At 43.4% G+C, this 25,538-nt stretch overlaps 2 protein-coding genes across 24 annotated transcripts in view; one reads left to right on the top strand and one right to left on the bottom strand.

The window, feature by feature from the left end:
- The window catches only part of STRADB (STE20 related adaptor beta), a 35,266-nt gene extending 27,258 nt beyond the window's left edge, over nucleotides 1-8,008 (bottom strand). For 3 of the 21 annotated variants that reach the window (XR_014785465.1, XR_014785468.1, XM_084817825.1), the window contains exons 1-7: nucleotides 6,115-7,114; nucleotides 4,998-5,054; nucleotides 3,724-3,804; nucleotides 2,787-2,889; nucleotides 1,531-1,652; nucleotides 854-962; nucleotides 157-280 (exon numbers count right to left, since the gene is read on the bottom strand). Coding sequence is in view for 14 of the 21 variants with exons in the window: in XM_084817825.1 (XP_084673951.1) it covers nucleotides 157-280; nucleotides 854-962; nucleotides 1,531-1,652; nucleotides 2,787-2,889; nucleotides 3,724-3,804; nucleotides 4,998-5,009 (551 nt within the window). In the remaining 7 variants the exon portion in view is untranslated. Of the gene's footprint in view, nucleotides 1-156; nucleotides 281-853; nucleotides 963-1,530; nucleotides 1,653-2,786; nucleotides 2,890-3,723; nucleotides 3,805-4,997; nucleotides 5,055-6,114; nucleotides 7,115-7,945 lie in introns of those variants that run through there. The other 18 variants (XR_014785466.1, XR_014785470.1, XM_084817860.1 and 15 more) reach the window with 14 other exon arrangements.
- TRAK2 (trafficking kinesin protein 2) overlaps nucleotides 7,422-25,538 on the top strand; it is a 54,113-nt gene continuing 35,996 nt past the window's right edge. The window contains exon 1 of one of the 3 annotated variants that reach the window (XM_084817721.1): nucleotides 7,422-7,601. The gene's annotated coding sequence lies outside the window, so the exon portion shown is untranslated. The remainder of the gene's footprint in view (nucleotides 7,602-25,538) is intronic. The other 2 variants (XM_084817731.1, XM_084817712.1) reach the window with 2 other exon arrangements.

The following is a 25,538-nucleotide window of genomic DNA, read 5'->3' as shown; positions in this document are numbered from 1 at the left end:
AAATGGAAAAACCAGTCTGCAAGTCCGCGTAACTCAGAAAAAGCCAATCCACTACGGAATCTGCAGGTCGGATTCATTAAAATCTTAACTCATTTGAAGCTCTTGCAGATTTCTCCGACACTCCTATGCTTTCCTAAAAACCTTTCTACAAAATACCTGTGGATGAAGCCATGTTGGTGCATATAGTTTAACCCACTAATTGCTCCAAACAGGATATTTCCAATCAATGCTTCACTCATGCCTTCAGGAAAGTAAGTCCTCAAGAGATGACTGGCTGAACCTAGAAGAGGTGCACAAAAGTTGCTTGTAAATCAAAATAAGACTTTTAATTAAAAAATGAAACTAGACCTATCCAAAGGCATTCTCTGACCCTAATCAGACAGGTGTGAATGACCCAATAGTCTGACCCCTTCCTACATTTCAGAAGCAGCTTAGGTAGAACTCACAGTAATAAACAGCTATGCACGGTTAAAGGATGGCTCAGCACATACGAAGGATGCTGGAAGTGCGGTTCCTTGTATTCCACTGTTTCACCGGTGCCCCTAAAAATACTTCCACCATAAGTAATTGCCTCTCTATTCAGGCTAGGCCTCCTACTAATCTGTAGTCTATTTCTCTTTTTCTTCTTTGCTCAGGTGGTCCCACTGGTTAAGTGACAAAGGCTCTAAGGGAGGGAGCTATTGAAAACTCTACACCATTCTTCATTGCCCCTTGTTAAATATGAGAAACAGCCTGTTCTTGAAGTTTGATAGCTCAGTCCATCGTACTGATGTAAGCTAAATGCTCAGCCTTCACAGAGATTATTCAATAACTACGGGGGGGGGGGGGTGTTTGTTGCAAACGGTATACTTACTATAAGCCATGAAAGGAGAAATAATCCAAAGCCAACTTCCAGCAGTAAACACTGCCCAAAGGGTCAAGATGTTGGGGTGTCGAAAGGAGTGGGATAATACCACCTCTTTCTAAAGAAATTAATAAGGGTTTTAATCATAGAGATGACAGTAAGCATTCCACAGACCCTTAGCCATAGACCATTAGTAAACTGAAGACAATCTCTGAACCAAAAACAAAAAAAGGTTTGTGGATTATTGCCCCATGGCAGAACTGTAAGCTGGTTGAGAACGCTATAATTACACCTGATCACAAGTTTCTGAACTTTTTAGTGTGCCTAAAATTGCTTCCATTTTTTCAACATACACATTTTCCAGGTAATTTACATGGCTGAAATACAGTTTTGTGTATACTTCTTTAAATATATGCATTTTGTGTGCACTTTTCCCCAGTATGCACATTTTTCTAACATGAACTGCATTAGAAGACACGTCAAATGCAGATTTTCATATGCAACTCTTTTGGCTCATTGAAAGGCTCAGGAGGTGCAGAGAAGGTAAATCTGTAAAAAAAAACTTCAATGAACTTCTCACCCATCCCTAACAGACAGTACCAATTCATGGGATCTCCAATAAAACCACATCCCCCATTACAGCTTAACCTCATAAATATTGAAATTATCTTAAACATCTATTTTACTTGTAAAGCTTTCAAGTGTTCTTCAGAACATCTTTCCAGATCTGTAATTCTTACAGCCACCAGTGTTCCTGTAGGGATATGACGTGCGAGGTAGATTGAAGTTAAGTTGTTGTATCCCCTTCCTATTAGCAAAACAGGAGTTGACCACTTTAGCAGCTTTGTAATGTCACTTATCAATTGCTTCATCATTTAGCATTCAAATAATCCTAATATTCTAGATAAAGACCAACAGATGACAGACACCAGTAGTGAGACTGGGCATAATCAAACAGCTAATTTTAGCCAGCAGATGACGACACTGGTTCGGAGTTGGTTTAGCTCAACAAAACTACAGGGTTTTGGAAGACATTTTCTATGTCTAGAAACTAATTTAGCACAATATGAAGAGCAATAATCAAATATAGTCTTTCTATGCCCAACCAACTGCCAAAGGTGGCACTATTTCCATAAGGGCAGAAATACTCTTAGCTACTATATATAGTAGAACATAGCAATGGCCACTCAGTGTACAGTATGTGAAATGCATTTAAGCAATGGTTTACAAAAGGTACGCAGATAGAAGTAAAAACTGGGATTTAATAGGGAAACATTAAAGTCCATTTGAAAGTATGGCACAATCCTATGTATATTTAGACATTAAAAAAGTCCTACAACTCCTAGCATCCCCCAGTCCCATGGCTGGCTGGGGTATGCTGGGAGTTGTAGGACTTTTTTCTTTCTAATCATACACAAGATTGCACCCTTAAAGCATCTCAGTGCCACAACTGGAACCCTCAAAACAGCCCCAGAACAACCATCGACATAAGGGCATTTGTGTAGCACTGGCATGAAAAGGCAGCATTGTCTCCAGTTCCCTCACATAACATCGTAGAGAACTTCGGACAATGCAAACTTGCACTTTCTTCAAGTGAAAAGAAGGGCCTGGAGGGAGTCCCTGGCCAACAAACTGAGATAGATCATGGACAGCACAGTGCAGCAGCTTCAGGAATCTAAGTCACCATTTACAGTACAGCTACCATGGATCAAAAGTACATTGGGTACCAGTATGATAATCACAAGGAAAACAAGCAGTCAAATGCAACAAGATGATGAAGAACAAGCAAATAAGGAAGAACAAAAAATAATGTTGTATGCTTCAGAACTATTGGCAGGAGATTCTAGATTTTCACCTCCTAGAACAATACCATTCAATTTGCTAAAAATCTCTCAATCAGACAAGGTAGAAAGTATCATTTTTCAGATCACGAACTATTTACCTATTTCCACCTGGAGATCATAATGGGATACATCAGAGGACCATGGTATTTGTTCATCACTTCTTTGAGTCGATTGGCCCCAACATACAGTAGGTTCATCTGTCTTAACAGTAAAACGATTTTAACATTTACACACATTTAATGTATAAAAATTGCAGAGATTGGTGTAAGTTCACATAAAACTCATAGATCTGCCAACATTCTTGGCATATGGATCTTTCAAAGGCATTGCAAGCTCTTTTAATTTGCCTGGCTTTTGGTTGCAGGGATTGTCTTAATCTGGCACAGTCTGTCCCAAGATCAAAAAAATTAGGGGAACTTGTACATTTTATGGGAGCTGAGGAACATGAAATATCTATTTTATCACTATGCATGACTGGTACTTAAAATTTTAGTACCCCCCTAAAATATATCTTTTAATAATGATGTTATTTTCTTATTATGTTAACATTCTTACTAGACTCTCAGGCTTGTGAAATTGGTTATAGTATTGTAAATGGGATCTCATCCCACACACCATAAGAGGAGTAAGAATAAGGAAAATAAAGAATACAATTCCTACTGTATCAGACAGTGAAAGCAATACACAATGTTTTTCAACTGTAACACCAGTTCTATTTTATTCAGGACCAGCATTGGTTCTCCACTGCAACTGTGGAAGGGAAGATTCTCATGCTGCAATGCATACAGCTACACTGGATATGCCCTTAATGTAATAGCCATAAAATAACTCAAAAGGAACTGGCCCTTATTCATTCTTGCAATACTAAAGACTATTCCCTGGTGAGAATGAAGGTAGCAAGCATTTCAATTTGGACACACATGATCCAAAATTACCAGAAATTAAATTATGCATACTCTGTTTTAAGGATCAGACATGATTGTGAGAAGACAAATGCTACTAGTACAGGCCAAGTTAAAATAAATGTCCTCTTACCAAATCCTGACTGCTGCTGCCTTCAGATTGCTTTTCTATTCCAATGGATTCAACTTCTGTCCGTAGAATACAAGAACAGTCCTAAAAAGGTATTAGAGCAGTAAGTGACCCTATATTGTATTTTATGTCCTCACTCATCAGTAATGTTAAGTGGAAACTTGACATACAGTTACAAAGAGTGAACCCACCCCAGACAATAACATAGCCATCCCTGTTAATCCAGATGAGAGGGGTCAGCAACTTCTAAGGGGCCCACTGGACAATTAAAACCATTATGAAAAGTTATGATCAAGTATGTTCTCTCTCAACTATATATAGCTCTCCTTCAAAGAAATATCCACAGAGCTACATAGACTAGAGATCTCTCTGTAGGCTTTCAGTGTGGAATGGTGCCAGCTGCTATTTGCTTTTGACCCTGAATTTGGACTACCACGTTTAGATGCAAGTCTAAAAGTTGGCACTGTAACTTTTTGCATGTAGCCCTCTCTTACAACCCACGGAAGATTCCACATAAAAGCAAAGGGGAGTGGGCTCAAGCTGTGGCCTTCTGTGGGCAGCACTCTTGAAGAACTCCTGTTGAAGAACTCTTGTTCTCTTGTTGTAGTTTTAAAAGCTAGCAGTTTTAGCCAAATGTAAAAGAAACCAAAAGTATTAAAAGGAACGCCATTTTCTTTCACTGACCTGGTTCACATGTCATGACCAACTATGGATTAAACATAACTGGTTGGGGCCACACAAGAGTGAGCAGCACACTTTTTCACTCCCAACAACCCATGCATTAAACCCATGGGTTGTAGTTATGTGCAAACCACATTAAAGTGCTTTAGGCCATAGGCTATGTTGGTTTCCGGAACAGACCTTCCCCCTCTCCCGTGCTGCTTCACAGGCAGCTCAGAACAACCCACGCTCCACGCTCAGAAGAGGAGCATGGAACGGCTAAAAGGGGGCGTTCCAGGGTGGGGAAGGTGAAAATGCCAGTACGACACATCCAATGTGTCGTCCAGCAGCTGCTTCCCCCACTCCATCTTCTCACAACTAGACAGCCGAAATCAGCTGTCTAGCCACAAATGCAGGGCAGCTGAGGTGCGGAGGAGACGATCCCCTCTGCACTTCTCCTGCCCTGCATTGGATAGGCAGTCGCCTCCGAGTTCGGAGGCGGCTGCCTATCCTGGTAGGATTGCTCCCTCCAACACGCAAACAAAGCAGATGTCTACCCCAAACCTAGTCCAAAATCTGGTGCATGACTGGATGTCGAAGAACTAATATGTGCTTACCAAACAAGACATGGAACTGCCTTAGTGCATGGAAAACGTCATGCAAACCCATTTACCCTGAAACAGAATATTAAAAATTAAATAAAGATTATATTCAGCCCCAAATTCCAAACATCAGATAAGCAAAGTTGCCACTCTTTCCTCAGCCACAATTCTCAGAAGTCAGCTTTATATATGGCTGACATGCCACCTCCCCCACCCCACCAATCAGCTTTACATATGGAATTAATTCTTCCTGGTACACTGGGCCAAAGGTATTCCAAATCAAACTCAAGCATTAATAAAATTACACCAGAAATACCACACTCATACTCTTGAAGGAACTGTTCCGAGAAGAGCAATCTGATCCTGTGGATGTTTAATCAGAAGTAAATCCTATTGTGTTCACTCGGGCTTATTCCTCCGGAAGACTGCATACAGATATACACTGAGAAATTAAGCTGCTGTAAAAGTGTATTTATCACATTGTACACACATACAATTCTCTGTCCAGGATTGGCCTCAGGGGAAACCAGTTCTGTTAGTTTACAGTGCCGATTAGCTGGTGCTTTCATCATACATATGCATCTCCCTACACCAGGGGCGTGCCACTTGTGGCCCTCCAGAAGTTTTAGTCTATAACTCCCATGATCCCTCATCACTGGCTGATCCTATGTGTATTTGCTTGCAACTAACATTGCAGCGTTGGCCATGCTGGCTAGGGCTGGTGGGAGTTGCAGGCCAAAACACGTGGTGGGCCATATTTCCCCACTCCTGTCCTACACCATACTCGGAGGGGATTCACAGCTCTTCTTAAATGGATTTCCCTTTAAATAATAATAAAGTGACAGACTTTAAAAACAAAATAGAAATCTATAGCACCTTAAAGGCGTATAAGCTTTCCCCAACCTGGCGCCCTCCAGATGTTTGGACCACAACTCCCATCAGCCTCAGAAAGCGTGGCCAATGGGGATTGTAGTCCAAAACATCTGGAGGGCGACATGTTGGGGAAGAACACGAGTGCCTTCTTATTGCTGCAACAGACTAAACGGCTACCCCCCCCCCCCGAAACAAACATGTAAACATTCAAAAACATCCACAGGGCACTTTAAAGAAGTGAAAAGGCAAAATGGACTACCTGAAAATAGGCTGGGGGCACAGAAGGAGGAAGTCTGACAGCTTTCAACGTATTGATAAGTAAATGCGTTCGGGAGTCTGGGTGGGGGAATCAGAACTCAATCCAAAGGAGAAAGAACTGCTGAAAGTCCTGTTTAAAATGTTGTATATCTTACGCACCCTAAGTTTAAGTAGGTCTAACCACAGCTACCTCCGTTGCAAGCACACACGCCAGGATCAGGCTGCACATGGGATAAAGAAACACTGCATGCCCTAAGACGTCTTAACTTTAAGAAGTACTAATGATAACCGCTCGCTCCACGGGGACTGTGGCTAGATCCGGAAGCTCCCCGCCTCCTCCCACAAGAACCCGCGCAGCTCCGCTTTTCACGAAAAAGGGGCACTACAGCACGACCCGCAATCTCCCCTCCCCCGGATCCATCTCCAAGGCTTGTCAGTTCGCAGGATTTAAACTAGCGCCAGTGGCAGCTTAAGTCACCCAGACGCGTTACAAATAGTTCAGCCTCAATAGCAGGAGGCAAGTGGAAATGTCCATGAGCAATGGTCTATTTTTTCCTCCCTTCAGGAAGCGACACTGGGTAACTGGCCTTCCCGTTACGCGGTTTTACACGTGCGCTCACACACGCGCGTTTGCTTTCGCATTGCGCCGGCTCCTCTCCCTGGCCCCCGAACTGGACTTGCGACTGTAAGCTCACGCACTTACCTGGAAGTAAGCCCCACTGAACTCAGTGGGGCTTACTCCTGAGCAGGCACGCACAGGACTGCGCGGTCAGCCTCCTCGCGCGCGCACCCCGTCCCGGCGGGCTCGGCTCACCTGGGCCGCGCGCCCGCGCCCGCCCGTCCTCTCACCACGACCGGGTGGGCGGCGGCGGCGGCTCTCGGGAGGGGCAGCGCCCCAAGGCCGCGAGGGAGCCTAGCGAGCCCAGAGTGAAAGCCAGCCGGGGCCAGGAGAAGAACGGGGCGAGGGGCGAGGGCCGCCCTCCTCCTCCTCCTCCTCCTCCGCCGGGCGCAACCCCGTCTACTCCCCTGCCCAGACCCGCGGCGATCACCCCGCCTCAAACTTCGAGCCCCGCCCCCGCGCATTAACTCTCCGAGGGAGACCAGGGCGGGGGGCCGAGCGCCACCTGCTGGAGGACTACGTCCCATGGTGCAACGCAGCCAATCTTTGCGCGACGGGGGCTCCTGTGGAGAAGAGAGGAGAGGAGGGGACACAGCCTGTCCCTGCCTCCCTGTTGCATGACGGGAACGGTAGTTTAACAACAACAAAACTTGTGCTCCGCGGTCTAAGGCTGGGGGCTCTTGCTCCTTTCGGACGCCATTTTGTGACCCAGGGAGGCTGTCTCCGCCTCCTCTCCCCCCCTCCCACGTTGCTTCACTCCAGCCGGTGCTCCGAAAGAGGGAGCTGAGGAGGGACTGTTGCCGCAGCCGCAGCCGCAGCCCGGGTGGAGGTTGCTAGAGGTGGTGGAAAAAAGCCAAACCCTGGACCTGGTAAGGGGCACGCGGGAGCGACCGCTGTGATAGTTCCTCTTCTCCCCTTGCTTTCTGCACCCGCCCATTGCTGTCTCCTTCCTGCCACCTCCTCCTCCTCCTCCTCCATTTCTTCCAAACCTATTCAGTCCGTTCTTTCTACCATCACCACCCCGGTCCATACTACAGCCTGATGCTCTGCGTGTTTCCTCAGAAGTAAGTGCCAGGAACTCAGTAGGGCTCCGTCCTTGATAAGCATGCGTAAGATTGCAGCGTCGCTCTTTCTCCCTCCCTCAAGTGCTGCCAGCCCCAGTGCCCCTTTCAAATTGTCTTTTTTTCCCTCCCCTCCATCCTTGGTATCTCACCTGAAACTTCCATCCCGTGAACAGACTCCCTCCCTTTTGCTGCAGTGAGAAATTTCCAAAATCAAAGGGGGCGGGGAAAAACCTTAGAAAAGAAAAAGCAACAAATTGAGGGCAGGATATGCAGTATGCCCTTCCCCGGAGCAACTGCGATTCCCACGCACGTGTAAGAGATGTCTCTACACACAGCAAGTACAGAGTAGTGATGTTGATTCCTTCCCCTTTGTCACAGATCACTGATTAGCCAGTTCCCACTTTTTTTCTCCCTCCCCGTTAGTGGAAATAATAGACTCTTTCTCTTTCCTGGGTGACATCAGTGGAAGTTGTAGTCAAGTGATGAGGATAAATTGTTATGAGCCTAAGAGCTGTGTGTGTCTGGGTCTGTTGTCTGTTAGTGTATGGAGTCTGGCAAAGTATCAATGGGTGTAATTTTGTTCAAGTGTGGACTCCTTTTGGATAACGGTATCCAAGTCAATTTTGCTTTAAATGCCAGTGTTATTATGGCATATAACAAATAAATGGGTCATTTCTCTAACAGAAATTTCAAAGTGGGCCTTCTGAACACCAATAATGGATTATATATCGGCTGTTGTTCTTTGTTCAGTTTTATCAGCTCACTGAGCTGATTCTGAATGTATTTTGTGCTGCAAGTTAGAACATATGGCAATGGCACATCAATTATTTGAACTTTTGAAGCACTACGTACTGCTGCTGTCCTGCCAAAGTTTGACCTCAGTTATTTGTGTCTGCGACCTTTCAGAAGGCAAACAAGTATTGGAGACTATGACAGGGCTTGAGTATGTACATCTTAAATCCAACTTCTACATTTGCTTCCTGACAGAACCTATTCTTGGCATGCACTGTACTTCATTATAAAGTTTTATTGGGTCTTTTTTTAATCAGTGCTACCTGTTAGGCTGGAGTGGGCAAAAGATTGATTTCTGGATGCCTTGAAGTAGATCAGCAAGGATTTCTGACTCCCAATTGTTCAACAACAAAGGGTGCAATCCTGTGGGGATAGTTGTCTGCCTTCCAACTCAGAGGTGACTGACTATTCAATGTGGGGCAGGCGGAGAGTGGAGGGGATCTTCTCCTCCATGCTCTAGTCACCCTGCATTTGCGGCTAGATGGCCAATTTTGGCTGTCTAGCTAGGGTGGCTTGGAGTGGCAAGGGGAGGCCAGACTGCACATTGGAAGTGCCATACGCATGCTTCCACCGTCCCCTCCCCACCCCCAGGAATGCCCCTTTTCCCCTGCTCTGTGCTGGCCTTTGGAGCGCAGAGCCAAGGATGAACTGCAGCTCCTATGAGGGGGTGGGGTGGTGGTTTTCTGGGAACCGACCTCAGAGCACTGGCTCCGAGGTCGGTCCACTGGCTCTGAGGTCGGTCCCTGAAAAATGAAAAATCCTATGGCTGTCTAGCAGCCATAGGGTTGCACCCAAAATGACTCTTCAGCCCTCCCAACCTTAAATTATACTGCTGAAACGAATAATGCTTGGGGTAACCAGATTGTTGTGTGAAAGAGGTATGAGTTCTTCAATTCTAAGATCCATAATACCCAGCCAACAAAAATGTGCAAGCATTACACCAGCATGGCTGTCTTTGGCTTTTGTTAATTCTAAGTATTTGGCTTTTGCATCTGGTGGATCTTGGGACTCTAGTAAAAAGAAACACAAACAACTAAGTAGATGCTGTAATCCTGAACTCTGCCCACCCTTGTGCTCACAGTAAAACATTTTTTTTAAAGGTCATGATACTTCCCCAGACTTGTGCCTTCACAAGGAAGGATTGTGCCCATAATGCCTAAAATATGTTTGAAATAATGTGTTACTTCCTTTTTAATCTGAGAAGGAGCCCTGTTTCTTTCCAATACAGACTGTTTATTCAGCCTCTTACCTTTCTTCGCCTATTGGGCAGTATAGAAATAAATAAATAAATTCCCTAAATTTTTCACATAGATTGTCCTTTAGCAGTACAATCCTATGCATGTCTACTCAGAAGTAAGCTCCACTAAACTCAGAGGGGCTTAGTTTCAGGAAAGCGTGCATAGGATTGTGGCCTGAAGAGATTATATTTAAATGGAAATCTCCATGGATAGCCTGTGGTTTTACAATGAGGAAGACAAATCACTCATTTGAAGATCAATGGGTCTTTCAGAGGGCAAACAGAAGCAGGACTGCAGACTGTAAAGTTGCCTTCAATACCAGCTAAAGCTGAAATATGGCATGTAACTTAAAAGAAACAATGAAGTTAATTTGGGCATGCTTGCTTTATTTTTAGTATAATACTTTTCACACACGCATGTTTCTTCTATCAGGAATCCTAGCTAGTGTGAGTGTAAACATGTAAACATTGCTGTCACTCTCCAGTGTTGAGCATGTGTTTACTTATAAAAAATTATTATCCATTTTTCATTATAAAATAATTCCAAAGCGGGGTACAAAACCAATTAAACACAGTAAAATCATACAAAGATTGAGTGATCAGTAAAACCGGGGAACAGAAACACAGATGAATAACAGTTTATAAGATGCAGCAACACACATTTAATCAAAAGTTTTGGGGAATAAATAGGTCTTCAGTTGGTGGTGAACGCTTGTAAGACTCTATGCCAACCATGTATGGGGGCGGGGAGGGAATTCCAAAATCAGGGTGCCTGTCCTGAGAAGCACTCTCAGGTTGCTGCTTATCAAAACCCAGGAAAGTGAGCCACCACCAAGAGGGCATCCCCACTAGATCTTAATATCCAGGCAGGTATATAAGGGAAAAGGCGCTCCATCAGATATTCAGGTCCTAAGCCATGTAGGGCCTTACATATCAGCACAAGCACCTTGAACATGATGGGATGGCTTATTAGCAGCCAGCGCAACTCTTTCAGAACTGGTGTGACAGGTTCCTGGTAGGCTGTAGGCCTAGCAGTGGTCTTAGACTTCTCCTGCCTCATATTGAGCCTTTCTAAAGTATTCCACCCAGATGTACAAAGCAATACTCCTTGCTTGTACAAAGCAATACATGGCCAAACTATGCATCATTTTCTTGTTCACTAAGTGAGTGGTAGTATTTTAAAATCAGAACCTGGTTAATCTTGTACCTCCAATACCAACACCCCCACCCACCGAGTTCATTCATTTTCTCTTATAAAGTTTTTTGTGAATGCTGTGTCATCTTTTACTGTTGAGCTACACTTCTGTGATGTCGAGCAAAGGGCTGGATGCGCCCGATCTCGGAAGCTAAGCAGAGTCAGGCCTGGTTTGTACTTGGATGGGAGACCACTTGGGAATCAGGCTTCCTGCACTTAGCAGGGGGTTGGACTCAATGGTCTTGTAGGCCCCTTCCAACCCTATGATTCTATGATACCACTGATTTATGTCACCATTTGTACAAAGTGTTAGTGGTGTAGCTTCCATATTCTAAAGGATCCTATAAACTACTTGCATCTCATTCCTTTTTTTATTTAATCTTGACTACAGAAGCTAAAGATTATGACACCTGTTATTTTTATTGGACTTACAGCCCAGGTCTCTGTGTGTTGTTTACTCCGATACAAGCTTTATAGTCAATGTCTCATTTATCCTCTCAAGAACACTGTGAGGACAGATTTATTTATTTATTTATTGCATTTATACCCTGCCTTTTTTCCTCTTGCAAGGAACCCAAGGTGGCTTACATTATCCTCCTCCTCTCCATTTTATCCTCACAACAACAACCCTGTGAGGTGGGTTGGGCTGAGAGTGTGTGACTGGCCCAAAGTCACCCAGTGAGCTTCCATGGCCGAGTGGGGATTAAACCTGAATCTCCACGTTACACCCAAAAAATGTTTCCACATGGCTCTGAAATAATATAAAAGGTATAGATTATGGTAAAGATGCAGGCACCCTCTCTTCAGTAAGCCTTCTATACTACCTGTGGTAAATATCCTTTTAATTATGTAACTTTGATAGATTTAAATAATTCAGGCTGCAGGCAGGCCAGTTACTCCAGGGCAGTTTTATCTAGGTCAGTGGAGCACCCAAAGATAACCAATAAACAATTGTGCATATTGGGCAAAATAATTGCCCATAGAAAGATGCGGTCAAGTTTAAACTGGAGGCACAACACTATTTAAAGTTTATTGTAGTGTAACAAACAGTGATGGTCAGTGTAACCACACTATTTACAACTGACAGTCGTTTGCAGAGTTGAATAATAAGAGGGACAATAGTAAAGTAGCAGGACATAATAAAAATCATCTGGTCCTTAGCAGGTCTTAAAATTAGGTAAATACAACCTTGGATGAACAACAACACATGACATATTACACCGTGTCATTATTTATTTTACAGAAATAAAGCCAAAATGGAGAAGCCATGTGTGAAAAACTAAGTACACCCTTTCTACTTCCATAGGTATGAAGAGGCTAAGTAGCAGCCAGGTGCTGCTAATCAAATGCCCTTGATTAACTGATCATCAGCAAGTGTGACCACCTCTATAAAAGTTGAAGTCTCAGGAGTTTGCTGGTCTCGAGCATTCAGGTGTGTGTTAACACAGTGCCAAAGAATAAAGACATCAGCAGTGATCTTAGAGAAGCAGTTGTTGTTGTTGTTCAGTCATTCAGTCGTGTCCGGCTCTTCGTGACCCCATGGACCATAGCACGCCAGGCCTTCCTGTCCTGCGCTCTCTCCCGGAGCGTGCTCAAGTTCATATTCATTGCATCGGTGATGCTATCTAGCCATCTCATCCTCTGCCGTCCCCTTCTCCTTTTGCCTTCAGTCTTTCCCAGCAGCAGGGTCTTTTCCAGAGAGTTTTCTCTTCGCATTAGGTGGCCAAAATATTGGAGCTTCAGTATCTGTCCTTCCAAGGAGCACTCAGGGTTGATTTCCTTTAGGATGGACTGATTTGACCTCCTTGCACTCCAGGGGACTCGTAAGAGTCTTCTCCAGCACCACAGTTCGAAAGCATCAATTCTTCGGCGCTCAGCCTTCCTTATAGTCCAGCTCTCACAGCCATACATTACTACTGAGAAAACCATAGCTTTGATTAGACGGACTTTTGTCGGCAAGGTGATGTCTCTGCTTCTTACTATGCTGTCTAGGTTTGCCATAGCTTTCCTCCCAAGGAGCAAGCGTCTTTTAATTTCATGGCTGCAGTCACCGTCTGCGGTGATCTTGGAGCCCAAGAAAGTAAAATCTGTCACAGCTTCCATTTCTTCCCCTTCTATATGCCAAGAAGTGATGGGGCCAGATGCCATGATCTTCGTTTTTTTAATGTTGAGTTTCAAACCAGCTTTTGCACTCTCCTCTTTCACCTTCAACAAGAGGCTGTTTAGATCCTCTTCGCTTTCTGCCATTAGGGTGGTATCGTCTGCATATCGGAGGTTGTTGAGAATTCTCCCGGCAGTCTTAATTCCGACCTGTGATTCACCCAACCCGGCGTTTCTCATGATGTACTCTGCATATAAGTTAAATAAGCAGGGTGACAATATGCAGCCTTGTCGTACTCCTTTCCCAATTTTGAACCAGTCGGTTGTTCCATGTCTGGTTCTTACTGTTGCTTTTTGGCCCTCATACAGGTTTCTCAGGAGACAGTGTGGTACTCCCATCACTTTCAGAATTTGCCACAGTTTGTTGTGATCCACACAATCAAAGGCTTTAGCGTAGTCAATGAAGCAGAAATAGAAGTTTTTCTGGAATTCTCTTGCTTTCTCCATGATCCAGCGAATGTTGGCGATATGATCTCTAGTTCCTCTGCCTCTTCGAAACCCAGCTTGTACTTCCAGTAGTTCTCGGTTCGCATACTGCTGAAGCCTAGCTTGTAGGATTTTGAGCATCACCTTGCTGGCATGTGAAATGAGCGCAATTGTGCGGTAGTTTGAACACTCTTTGGTGTTGCCCTTCTTTGGAATTGGAATGTAAACTGACCTTTTCCAGTCCTGTGGCCACTGTTGAGTGTTCCAAATTTGTTGGCATATTGAGTGCAGCGCTTTAACAGCATCATCTTTTAGGATTTTAAATAGCTCAGCTGGAATACTGTCATCTCCGCTAGCTTTGTTGTTACTAATGCTTCCTAAGGCCCACTTGACTTCACTCTCGAGGATGTCCGGCTCAAGTTCAGTGACCGCACTATCATGGCTATCAGGGACATTAAGATCTTTCCTGTATAGTTCTTCTGTGTATTCTTTCCACCTCCTCTTAATCTTATCTGCTTCTGTTAGGTCCCTGCCTTCTTTGTCCTTTATCATGCCTGTCTTTGCACAAAACGTTAACTTGAGATCTCCGATTTTCTTGAAGAGATCTCTAGTCTTTCCCATTCTGCTGTTTTCCTCGATTTCTTTGCATTGTTCATTTAAGAAGGCCTTCTTGTCTCTCCTTGCTATTCTCTGGAACTCTGCATTCAGTTGGATATATCTTCCCCTTTCTCCCTTGCTTTTCGCTTCCCTTCTTTCCTCAGCGACTTGTAAGGCCTCATCAGACAGCCACTTGGCTTTCTTGCATTTCTTTTTCTTTGGGATGGATTGAGTTGCTGCCTCCTGAACAGTGTTACGGACCTCCGTCCATAGTTCTTCAGGCACTCTGTCTATCAGTTCTAATCCCTGAAATCTATTCCTCACCTCCACTGTATATTCATCAGGGATATGATTTAGGTCATACCTGAATGGTTTAGTGGTTTTCCCTACCTTCTCCAATTTAAGCCAAAATTTTGCAACAAGAAGCTCATGATGTGAGCCACAGTCAGCTCCAGGTCTTGTTTTTACTGACTGTATAGAGCTTCTCCATCTTTGGCTGCAAAGGACATAATTAATCTGATTTCGATATTGACCATCTGGTGATGTCCATGTGTAGAGTCATCTCTTGTGCTGTTGGAAAAGAGTGTTTGCTATGATCAGCGTGTTCTCTTGGCAAAACTCTATTAGCTTTTGTCCTGCTTCATTTTCTACACCAAGGCCATGCCTGCCTGTTATCCCGGTGATTTCTTGACTTCCTAATTTAGCATTCCCATCCCCTATGATGAAAAGGACATCTTTTTTTGGTGTTAGTTCTAGAAGGTGTTGTAGGTCTTCATAGAACCGATCAACCTCAGCTTCTTCGGCCTCAGTGGTTGGGGCATAGACTTGAATTACTGTGATGTTGAATGGTTTGCCTTGGATTCGTACTGAGATCATTCTATCATTTTTAAGATTGTACCCCAGTACTGCTTTTCCCACCCTTTTGATGACTATGAGTGCTACCCCATTTCTTCTAAGGGATTCTTGCCCACAGTAGTAGATATGATGGTCACCTGAATTAAATTCGCCCATGCCTGTCCATTTTAGTTGGCTGATTCCCAAGATGTCGATGTTCAGTCTTGCCATCTCCTGTTTGACCACCTCCAGCTTACCTTGATTCATTGATCTGACATTCCAGGTTCCTAAACAATATTGTTCTTTACAGCATCGGATTTTCTTTTCACCACCAGACACATCCACAGCTGAGTGTCCTTTCGGGTTTGGTCCAGCCGCTTCACTCTTTCTGGAGCTACTTGGAAATACCCTCTGCTCTTCCCCAGTAGTATATTGGACACCTTCCGACCTGAGGGGCTCATCTTCCGGCGTCATCTCTTTTAGCCTTGTGATACGTTCCATGGGGTTTTCTTGGCAAGAATCCTGGAGTGGGTTGCCATTTCCTTCTCCAGTGGACCACATTTTGTCAGAACTCTCTGCCATGACCTGTCCGTCTTGGGTGGCCCTGCACGGCATAGCTTATGGCTTCACTGAGTTACGCAAGCCCCTTCGCCACAACAAGGCAGTGATCCATGAAGGGGGAAGCAATTGTTGCTGCCCATCAATCTGGGAAGGGTTACAAGGCCATTTCCAAACGTTTTAAAGTCCATCATTCTACAGTGAGGAAGATTATTCACAAGTGGAAAACATTCAATACAGTTGCCAATCCTCCCAGGAGTGGACGTCCCAGCGAATTCACCCCAAGGGCAGACCGTGCAATGCTCAGAGAAATTGCAAAACATCCAAGAGTTACATCTCAGACTCTACAGGCCTCAGTTTGCATGGTAAATGTTAAAGTTCATGACAGTACAATTGGAAAAAGACTGAACAAGTATGGTTTGTTTGGAAGGGTTGCCAGGAGAAAGCCTCTTCTCTCTAAAAAGAACATGGCAGCACGGCTTAGGTTTGCAAAGTTGCATCTGAACAAATCACAAGACTTCTGGAACAATGTCCTTTGGACAGATGAGACCAAAGTGGAGATGTTTGGCCATAATGCACAGCGCCACGTTTGGCAAGAACCAAACACAGCATATCAGCACGAACATCTCATACCAACTCTCAAGCACGGTGGTGGAGGGGTGATGATTTGGGCTTGTTTTGCAGCCACAGGACCTGGGCACCTTGCAGTCATTGAGTCGTCCATGCCCTCCTCTGTATACCAAAGTATTCTAGAGTCAAATGTGAGGCCATCTGTCCGACAGCTAAAGCTTGGCCAAAATTGGGTCATGCAACAGGACAATGATCCCAAACACACCAGCAAATCTACAACAGAATGGCTGAAAAAGAAAAGAAGGTGTTGCAATGGCCCAATCAAAGTCCAGACCTCAACCCGATTGAAATGCTGTGGCGGGACCTTAAGAAAGCTGTGCATAAACAAATACCCACAAACCTCAATGAAATGAAGCAATGTTGTAAAGAAGAGTGGGCCAAAATTCCTCCACAACAATGTGAGAGACTGATAAAGTCATACAGAAAACGATTACTTCAAGTTATTGCTGCTAAAGGTGGTTCTACAAGCTATTGGATCATAAGGTGTACTTAGTTTTTCTCACATGGCTTCTCCATTTTGGCTTTATTTCTGTAAAATAAATAATGACACAGTGTAATATGTCATGTGTTGTTGTTCATCTGAGGTTGTATTTACCTAATTTTAAGACCTGCTAAGGACCAGATGATTTTTATTATGTCCTGATATGTAAAACCATAGAACTCAAAGAGGGTGTACTTTCTTTTTCACATGACTGTATATAGCAGAAGAAATAAGTACTGTAATCATGGTAGATCCTGAGGGGTATGTTTAAGGGTGTGTCGATCATTACCCAATCATATGCATGTTAGTTTAGAAATATCCCATTGCTTTCAATTTAACTTTCTTTCCAAGTAGGTGTGTTTAGCATCACAGGCTTAGGACGCAATCCTATGCATGTTTAGACAGAGAAAAGGCCTACAACTCCCAGCATTCTCCAGCTAGCGTGTCTGGCTGGGGAATGCTGGGAGGTGTAGGCCTTTTCTGTCTAAACATGCATTGGATTGCGCCCTTAATGTGTCAGTTAAATAATTCTCCAGATTAGAGAATGTATCGTATCCAATAGTTTGTATCCAGCGTTAGTCTGACTTAAATCCCATTCATTTCAGTGGATCTTTTCTAAGTAGGGCTAATATTGGATACAGCCCAACCTCTTCACCCACTCCAAAACAAGACACTGTTTGTTTCTTAAATAGCATTACAGTGTTGCATATACTACTGGGTGACATCAATCCCAGCTGGAGGCAAAATAATAAAAAACAAGTAGTCTGTGTGGAGTCAGTGTTACTGCGGTAAACTTAATAAATATTGAAGGGCTCAATATAGGTTTGAATAAGAACAGAAAGTTTACAGTTTCAGATAGAAATATATCCAAGTGATTTGTTATTTATCAGATTACATGTAGATAAATTGTTGATATACTTAGATGTTTTAAAGCCTCATACAAGGGACATATTTAGCAGAATGTTCACTGTTTGAAACAAGAGATGCTCATTTGGTGCATACTTTATTAAATGCCATTCTTTGTTAAGAAGAGTTACTTTATTGCTATTTCAATAGTTCTGTTAATCTTACATCAGTGATGGTTGGGAATGATTCATACAGGGCTTTTATACTCCCCAAATGAGAAAATACCGAGGTCCAAATTCTTGTTCAACTATAAAGCATGCAGGGTGATCTTTGGCCAATCAATCAGCCTAACCTGCAGCTGCTTCACAGGGTTGTTAAGAGATAAAAATGGGGTGGGGACAAGTCCCATATATGTCAACCTGAGCTTGATGGCAGAAGGGTGTGACCTGTATTCAATAAATAAATGCCAATGCCATTCGAAATATTCATAAGGAGGTAGAAGTGTACTGAGCCAATGTTATCTCTGGGACAAATATGTTCTAGCATACATTTTTTTACTTTCAGCCAGCCTTCCCCAACTTTGTGCCCTCCAGATATTTTGGACTACAACTCCCAGTATTGCTGACCATTGGCCATGCTGGCTGGAGCTGATGGGAGCTGAAGTCCAGAACATCTGGAAGACACCTGGTTGGGAAAGGCTTTTCTTTGACAGTGCTATAGGATGTGGCATCATGATGTCTTTACACAGGCTATCAAAACCTTCCCCAACCTGGCTCCTGGCCATGCTGGCTGGGGTAGTTGTAGTCCAGCACATCTGATGAGCACTAGGTTGGGGGAGGCTGGGTTATCTGAACATTCTGTCTACAAGTTCTAATATTATGCTTAAATATCTGGCAAGTAAAGTCCTAAGATGGTAGTGGCATACAGTTTCCTTGCATGCTTAAAATTGGGAAGGTTGCTGTTAGACTGCTGTTTTGAAGAGTTAGATTTTGGCAGTGAGTAAAAATAGATTTGGCACAATACAGAGAGCCTGAAAATAACAGTGGCATGTCATATGCAATGGCTGTTACAAGAGCAGATATCCCAGTAAATCAGTTGAATAAAGCCATTGAAAAGTGGGTTGAAATGGAACTGCTGTGGCTTAGACTGTGTGATAAACTCACTGGCTGCGTTCACACATCACTTTAAGCCATGGCAGCTTAATAAGATACTCACAGTAGCTTATTTTTTAAATAATCCATGATCCCCTGCCACACGAGCAAGCTGACAAGCTACTGTGAGTAGCTTATTAAGCTACTGTGCATCATCGGAGTCACCCCCACCACCCCCTGCCTTGCTGCAGTCCTCCTGCCCAAGCAGTGTCACTGTTTCACTCATTAACAAAACCCTGCACATTAACTCAGAAAGGAGTGAAAATCCCAGGTGCACCAAAAAGGGGGTGGCGAGTATAACACCTTGGGGATTAGCAGGAGTGGGACCAAACCTCATACCCAGCCTCCTCTAGTAAGGGGGCACCCAATGCACCATCAAAACCCTGCGCCATAACTTTGAAAGGAGAGAAAATCTCAGGTGCTGCCTAGGTTGCTTTAACTTGTTAATTTAGGGAAATTGCGCAGTTCCCCCAATTAACACGGCTGGCTTGGTTGCTTTGACTTGTTCTCAATACCAGTAAAGCACTATAGCGCAAGAGTGAATTAGCATACCCCTTGTTGCTTTAACTGGTTCCGAATACCCGTAAAGTGCTATAGCACTTTAGCACAAAACCAAAAATGCATATTTTCCCCCATCGACACGGCTGGCTTTGTTATTTTTACTTTTATCAGTAGCAAAACTGTGCCTTCCCCCACTGACACTGCTGGTCGCTTTAACTTGTTCCCATTAGGGAAATTGCTTATTTCCCCGCATTGATACTGTGGGCTTTCCTAAGCGCGAAAGCCAGCAAAGAGCAGAGTGGCAGCAGTTTTGACCGCTCTTGTGGAACAGCTTGCTAGGCAACCAAAATAACCCACAGTGACCGCCAGATGACACGATAACTCACGGATTGGTTACATAAACCCTACTGCAAACCGTGAGTTATCAGAGTGGATTATTTTAGCCAAGTAAGCCATTGTGGTTTTAAAAAATCCCCAACAGACAACACGATAACCCACCATGGGTTAAATAAGCCATCGTGGCTTATTTAACCCATCGTGGGTTATTGTGACATCCAAACCCAGGAGGGGTGTACAAAACCCCACTTACCTGGCTCCGCTGGGGTCTGCAGTTGCGGGGAGGCAATCCGTTCCCCCCCCCAGAATCCTCGATGGGGCGGGGGGCTATCCGTTCCTCCCCCCCGGAATCCTGCCCGGCCAGCTCCGCTTCTCGGCCAGTCTGCATAGCCGCTGGCCGGGCCAATCCACAGCGGGGCCTCCAGCTGCTGCCAGGCTGCTACGGACGCAAATGGCGTCCTGCGTAGGGGACACCATTTGTGTCTCCGCTTTTACCGTGATAGGCTACGTAAGTATTTACGTAGCCTATCACGGCAAAAGGCAGCTACGCAAATGACGGCGGCTATGGCGGCCGCTGCCATTTGCGTAGCTGCCTTTTGCCGTGATAGGCTACGTAAATACTTACGTAGCGTATCACAGCATTCCTGGGGAGGCGAATGGCGGCCACCAACGCAGCCGCCATTCAAGGAGCACCAACCGGTGAATGGCACCAGGTAGGCTCCGTTTTGCGTGCGTTTCGTGGGGGGGGGTTGCTCCGCCACGGATTCCGGGGGGCCGAATGCACTGACATTCGGCCTCACGGGGATCCGTGGCGGAATTCTCCACCATCCCTAAAACCCAGTCACTGTATGATTTCCTCGAGTTGTTCTGCCAGAGTAGGGCAACTTAGGTGATGTCAGGCACTAATACTGTATTCAGAATCCTATTTCATTAAAGATATTAGAGCACTTTGCCATGCTAATCTTCTAGAATTGTGGTATAACTTTTACTAGTTAATAGGTTTGGCCATCTCTCATTCATTTATGTGCAGCCGGAAACCTAGAGGTCATGGTTAATTGAGAACACTGTAAATATATTTTTGATATGGTATTTCTAAGATATGGGTAGCTCTCTTTTTTCATAATATATTTAATAAGCCCTTTGTGCCAAGTTTAGTTTATAAAAATGGTATATTTCAGCTTCAGTTTTACTGACTTATTTATATATTTGTCCTGCATTTCTAGGTTTGCAAAAATGCTTGTTAATGTATAAAGACACCAATATTATATTGGGATTGAAGCTCCTTTGATGAAATGTAACTGCCATTCTTGTTTAATATTCCATAGCCTGGTGGTAAAAGAGACTGCAAAATCTTGTTTCATCAATTCATTTTAGCTAGGTATATTTTTCTTAAGATTTCTTCAAGTCTAATTTGGTTAGTCCCATAGTTCCCAAAGTGGATTTCTATCTAAAGATATATGGACTTCCTCTGTCCGCAGTATATACTCTAGGAAATCATCTTGAAGAAATTGAAATACATGGTATATCTGTATTTCTTTGTGCAAAGTCTCAGCCTGTCAAAAAACCTTCTGCTAATATGTGTATCACATTGATATAAAAGGAGTTACATAGTTAATCTGTCTCTGAGCTAATGCTGATGTAACACTTCATATACTTTAATCATGGGTACAGAATCATGTACTCCCTCCCTTTCTCTTGTGCAAACACTCCTCTGCCTTAGTCATGATTAAGGTTGACTTAAGCACCAACTTTGAACAGGATTTGCCAAAACTTGAAATCCATTTTTGAAGCTGGTTTCAAAAGCCATGTTAACAGTGGATAAGACCAGTGCCAATATAAGCCTTAACCACCGTTACATCTGGTGGGGAGGATTTCTATCAGAGAGGAGAGTGCAGTCATGCAGCTTGATCCTTTAACCAGGGTTGTGTCATCAGTAGTAGGTGTGCACCCCTCACCCCAGAAATATAGGACAGGAAGGAGGACACGGGACGCAAATAGTAGCTTTTATTCTGGTGGGTTATTTGTCCTTAATTAAGACATAGATTGTCCACCAGTATCCAGTGAAAGTGATATTTAAGGAAAGGAAAGGAAAGGAAAGGAAAGGTTCCTCCTGTGCAAGCACCGAGTCATTGCTGACTCCTAGAGGGATGCCGCTTTTGCTGGTGTTTTCATGGCAGACTATAGCGGGGTGGTTTCTCATTGCCTTCCCCAGTCGTGACTACCTTTCCCCCAGCAAGCTGGTTACTCATTTTACTGACCTCAGAAGGATGGAAGGCCGAGTTGACCTAAGCTGGCTACCCGAGACCCAGCTTCTGCTGGGATCGAACTCAGGTTGTGGGGAGAGTTTCGGCTGCAATACTGCTGCCTACCACTCTGTGCCACACGAGGCTCCATGATATTTAATGAAGCTGGTGCAAAAGAAATGTAGAATGTTTTATACCTTGGCCCTGAAAATAAATTACAAAATGCTCGAAAGACCATCAAGTCTAAACAAATGTCGCAGGACAAAGCCATTAATACATTAGCCCCTTTACAACATAACTGCATCGTGCCTGCTGAGGTCAGTTTACTTCTTCATTCTGCAGATCGTTATAAGCTTTTCCAGGATAAGACCACTTCATGATGCAAGGTGAGGGAGGGGCGTTACATATTTAAGTACTCCATCTTGAAAAAAAACTCCATGCACATAGAAAATTAACATGCCGAGTTCAGCCTATGATTGGTTCAAAATGTCATGAATTCGTAGAGGAAAACGGATAAGTAACTCCTTTGTATATTGTTGATATATCTTTGAAACTTTCATATTGAGAATAATGGTTTTAATAGTGATAAATAGATGTTTATGCCCTTTCCATCAGCAGGAAATGAATCAATAGCTTTCTGTTTTCCTGAATTGCAAGATTGACCTCTATAATAAAAGAGAATGTATAAGGAAACTTCACAGATTAAGGGAACAATCCTATGGCCACTGGTAAGCAGCTAGATGGCCATAGGATATCTGGTTTTCTGGGAACCGACCTCGGAGCCCGCGCTCCAAAGTCGGTTCCCAGAGAACCGACCTTCCCCCCCCTTCTGCGCTGCCTTGCAGGCAGCGTGAAACAGCCCCACGCTGCAAAGAGGAGTGCGGAGCGGCCAAAACAGGGTGTTCTGGGGCGGGGAAGGCAGAAATGCCGATACGACAAATCCTATGTGTCGTCTGGCAGCCTCCTCCCCCGCTCCACCTTCCTGCAGCTAGATAACCAAAATTGACTATCTGGCCGCAAATGTAGGGCAGGAGAAGCACGGAGGGAACGATCCTGTCCGTGCTTCTCCTGCCCTGGACTGGATAGGCGGTCACCTTCGAGTTCGAAGGTGGCTGCCTGTCCCCGTAGGATTGCACTCTTAAGATGTTAAAAATTAATTATTGGAAAGTGACTTATATATAAGGGCATATTCGGGCAGCTTTTTGGCAAGACGGTACTGGAACGGCCAGAGGCACCTGTGGAGTTGTGACAACAGCTATCTGAAATCAAGATTGCCAGAGAACCAGGCAGTACCAGGGAGGTGGGAGGGATAACATTATGCTATCTTCTATGTCCTCTAACTTTATAGGCAGAAGATAAAGTAGAACAAAATAGAATTATTTGCAACTTGCTTTTTTTAGTTGCTGACCTAGTAATCCAGTCTCAGTTTTCCAATATTATTTAGACAGATTTCAGGAAAATTTGAGTGTCTCTTCTTAAAATATTTTAAGTGCTTTCAAAGTATTGTTGGGCTTGAATTGATTTTATTATATATTGTATCTTTGTTATTGGGCTGTGTCTATTCTCTCCTCATAATTCCCCCACTCTGCTACTAAATATATCTACCACCTTCACTATTTTATTTATGAATCTAATAAAGTAGATCTTACTGCACTAAAGGTCATATAAAAATAAGTTACAGTGTCATCCTAGACATGTCTGCTCAGAAGTCCCATTGAGTTCAATGCTACTTACTACTTACATAAGTGTGTGTAGGGTTGCAGCCTAAGTATTTTAAAGTGCCACTGGTTATCTTATTTTTTGCCTCCAGCAGACTAATATGGCATCTCTTTTGGAATCATTAGCTTGCCATCTCTGTAACGATACGAACCTACCTTGAATACACAAAATTGTATGTTTCTTTTCGGAAATATAAAGAATAAATAATCTAGAAAACTGAGATTTTATACTTGCAAATATTATTTTAATGGTATTCTTGGATTGCTGGTATATATAATATTGGTATTGTACAATGGTGGTGGATATAGGAAAACAACTTTCGGAAATATAAAGAATAAATAATCTAGAAAACTGAGATTTTATACTTGCAAATATTATTTTAATGGTATTCTTGGATTGCTGGTATATATAATATTGGTATTGTACAATGGTGGTGGATATAGGAAAACAACTTTGCTAACCTTTACTTAGTGTTGGCACTGACTACGAAGTATGCAATATAGCTGGATTGTTTAGTTATATTTTAGAGAGAAATTGAGAGTCTAATCTAAATTTTATGTTGTGGGGTCTGTTTAAAAGCAGCTGGAATAGATACCATTCAGAAAGTGGGGAAATGAGGTCAATCAGTGATTGAAGATTGATTTGATAGCTGTTCACAAAGGATTTCCATCTGTGATTTCAGGATGCTACCATTTTTACTGTAACAAGTATATAATTCTACATAATTCATGGCATAGATCAGCAACTGATGGTATTGCTATCTTTGTAATTTTGTTCTTCCACCTAATAACCATTTTGCTCTATCTTCTGTGCTACACTTAGTACACAAGGTCTGTTGTTTCTTCCTCACTTGTACCTTTTCTGTTTCTTTGAGGTGCCCATTTGATTGGATTCTAGCTTTCAAAATTATTCCAAACATTGTAGCAGAGAATAATTTTGTTTGTTATAATCCTGTTCTTAGTATGATAATGCAACATACTGCCTGACTTTTTGCCTCACAGGAGTATCGTATTCTTTCCTCCCAGCACTTTTGAAAATGTTCTTGCAACTCGTGTGGGTGGAAATCTCATATGTGGAGGCTGTGCTATGCCCTCAATTTCTTTGCCCAATGCCACTTTGATATTACATACTGCATGTAGGGCTTGCCAGCATGGTCAGGCTATGCCAAAATCACATTTTAAACCTAGCTTTCCTCACTTGTGAAAGTAAAACTCACCCAGAAAATGCAATGCAAGGAGGTGTCTGGGGGTGTTACATGTGGCGCCTACATATACAACCATGCATATCTGTCATTTTCAAATCTGTCACATTATCCAGGGCCACCATATTAGATCTCCCCAAAAGACATTTGTACTGAAGTTTGAAAAGCCAGTAAAAGGTCATAGAAAATGTTTCCATTCTGTTCCATCCATACATAATTCAAAGCCCTAACTGTCAACTAATTGAGAAGGCATATTTTGCATGGAGCAAGGCTGAGGGGCCAGCATTATTAGCTCCACCCACTGATTTACTTACATGTAGGCAGAAGCAAAGGAATCCTTAGCCCTCTACTTCACAGTGAAAATAGCAACAGAGGCTTTGGCAGAGGTCTCCCGTTATGCATTTGAGCTGCTTATTCCCAGTTGTCTGTGCCTTGGCTTGCTCACACAAATTGGCAATAGCCAAAACTCTCTGGGCAATTTACAAAGATTAAAATATTAAAAAATACAATATTGTACATAATATAAAAATGGTTTACATACAAACATAAAAACAGACAGCATGCATGTGCGCGTGCATGCACACGCACACACACATAAATAATCTTAAGCAGCTTTAACAATCAACAATAAGGAATCCCAGGACCTGATTAAAAACCTTATCATATGCTGCCAAATGCTTGAGAATAGAGGAAGGTCTTAACATGGCACCGAAAAGATAACAATGTTGGCCCAGCCGGGCCTTGCTGGAGAGATCATTCTAAAATTGGGAAGCCACCACTGAGAAGGCTCTCTCCCTTGTTACCACCTTCTAAGCCTCCCTCAGAGGAGACAGCT

The sequence above is a fragment of the Heloderma suspectum genome, chromosome 1 (genome assembly GCF_057233095.1).
Source record: "Heloderma suspectum isolate Gila_16-S chromosome 1, 16-S_ref, whole genome shotgun sequence".
Lineage (NCBI taxonomy): Eukaryota > Metazoa > Chordata > Lepidosauria > Squamata > Helodermatidae > Heloderma > Heloderma suspectum.
Note: the sequence above shows the minus strand (reverse complement) of the source record. Positions and strands in the feature narration are given on the sequence as shown.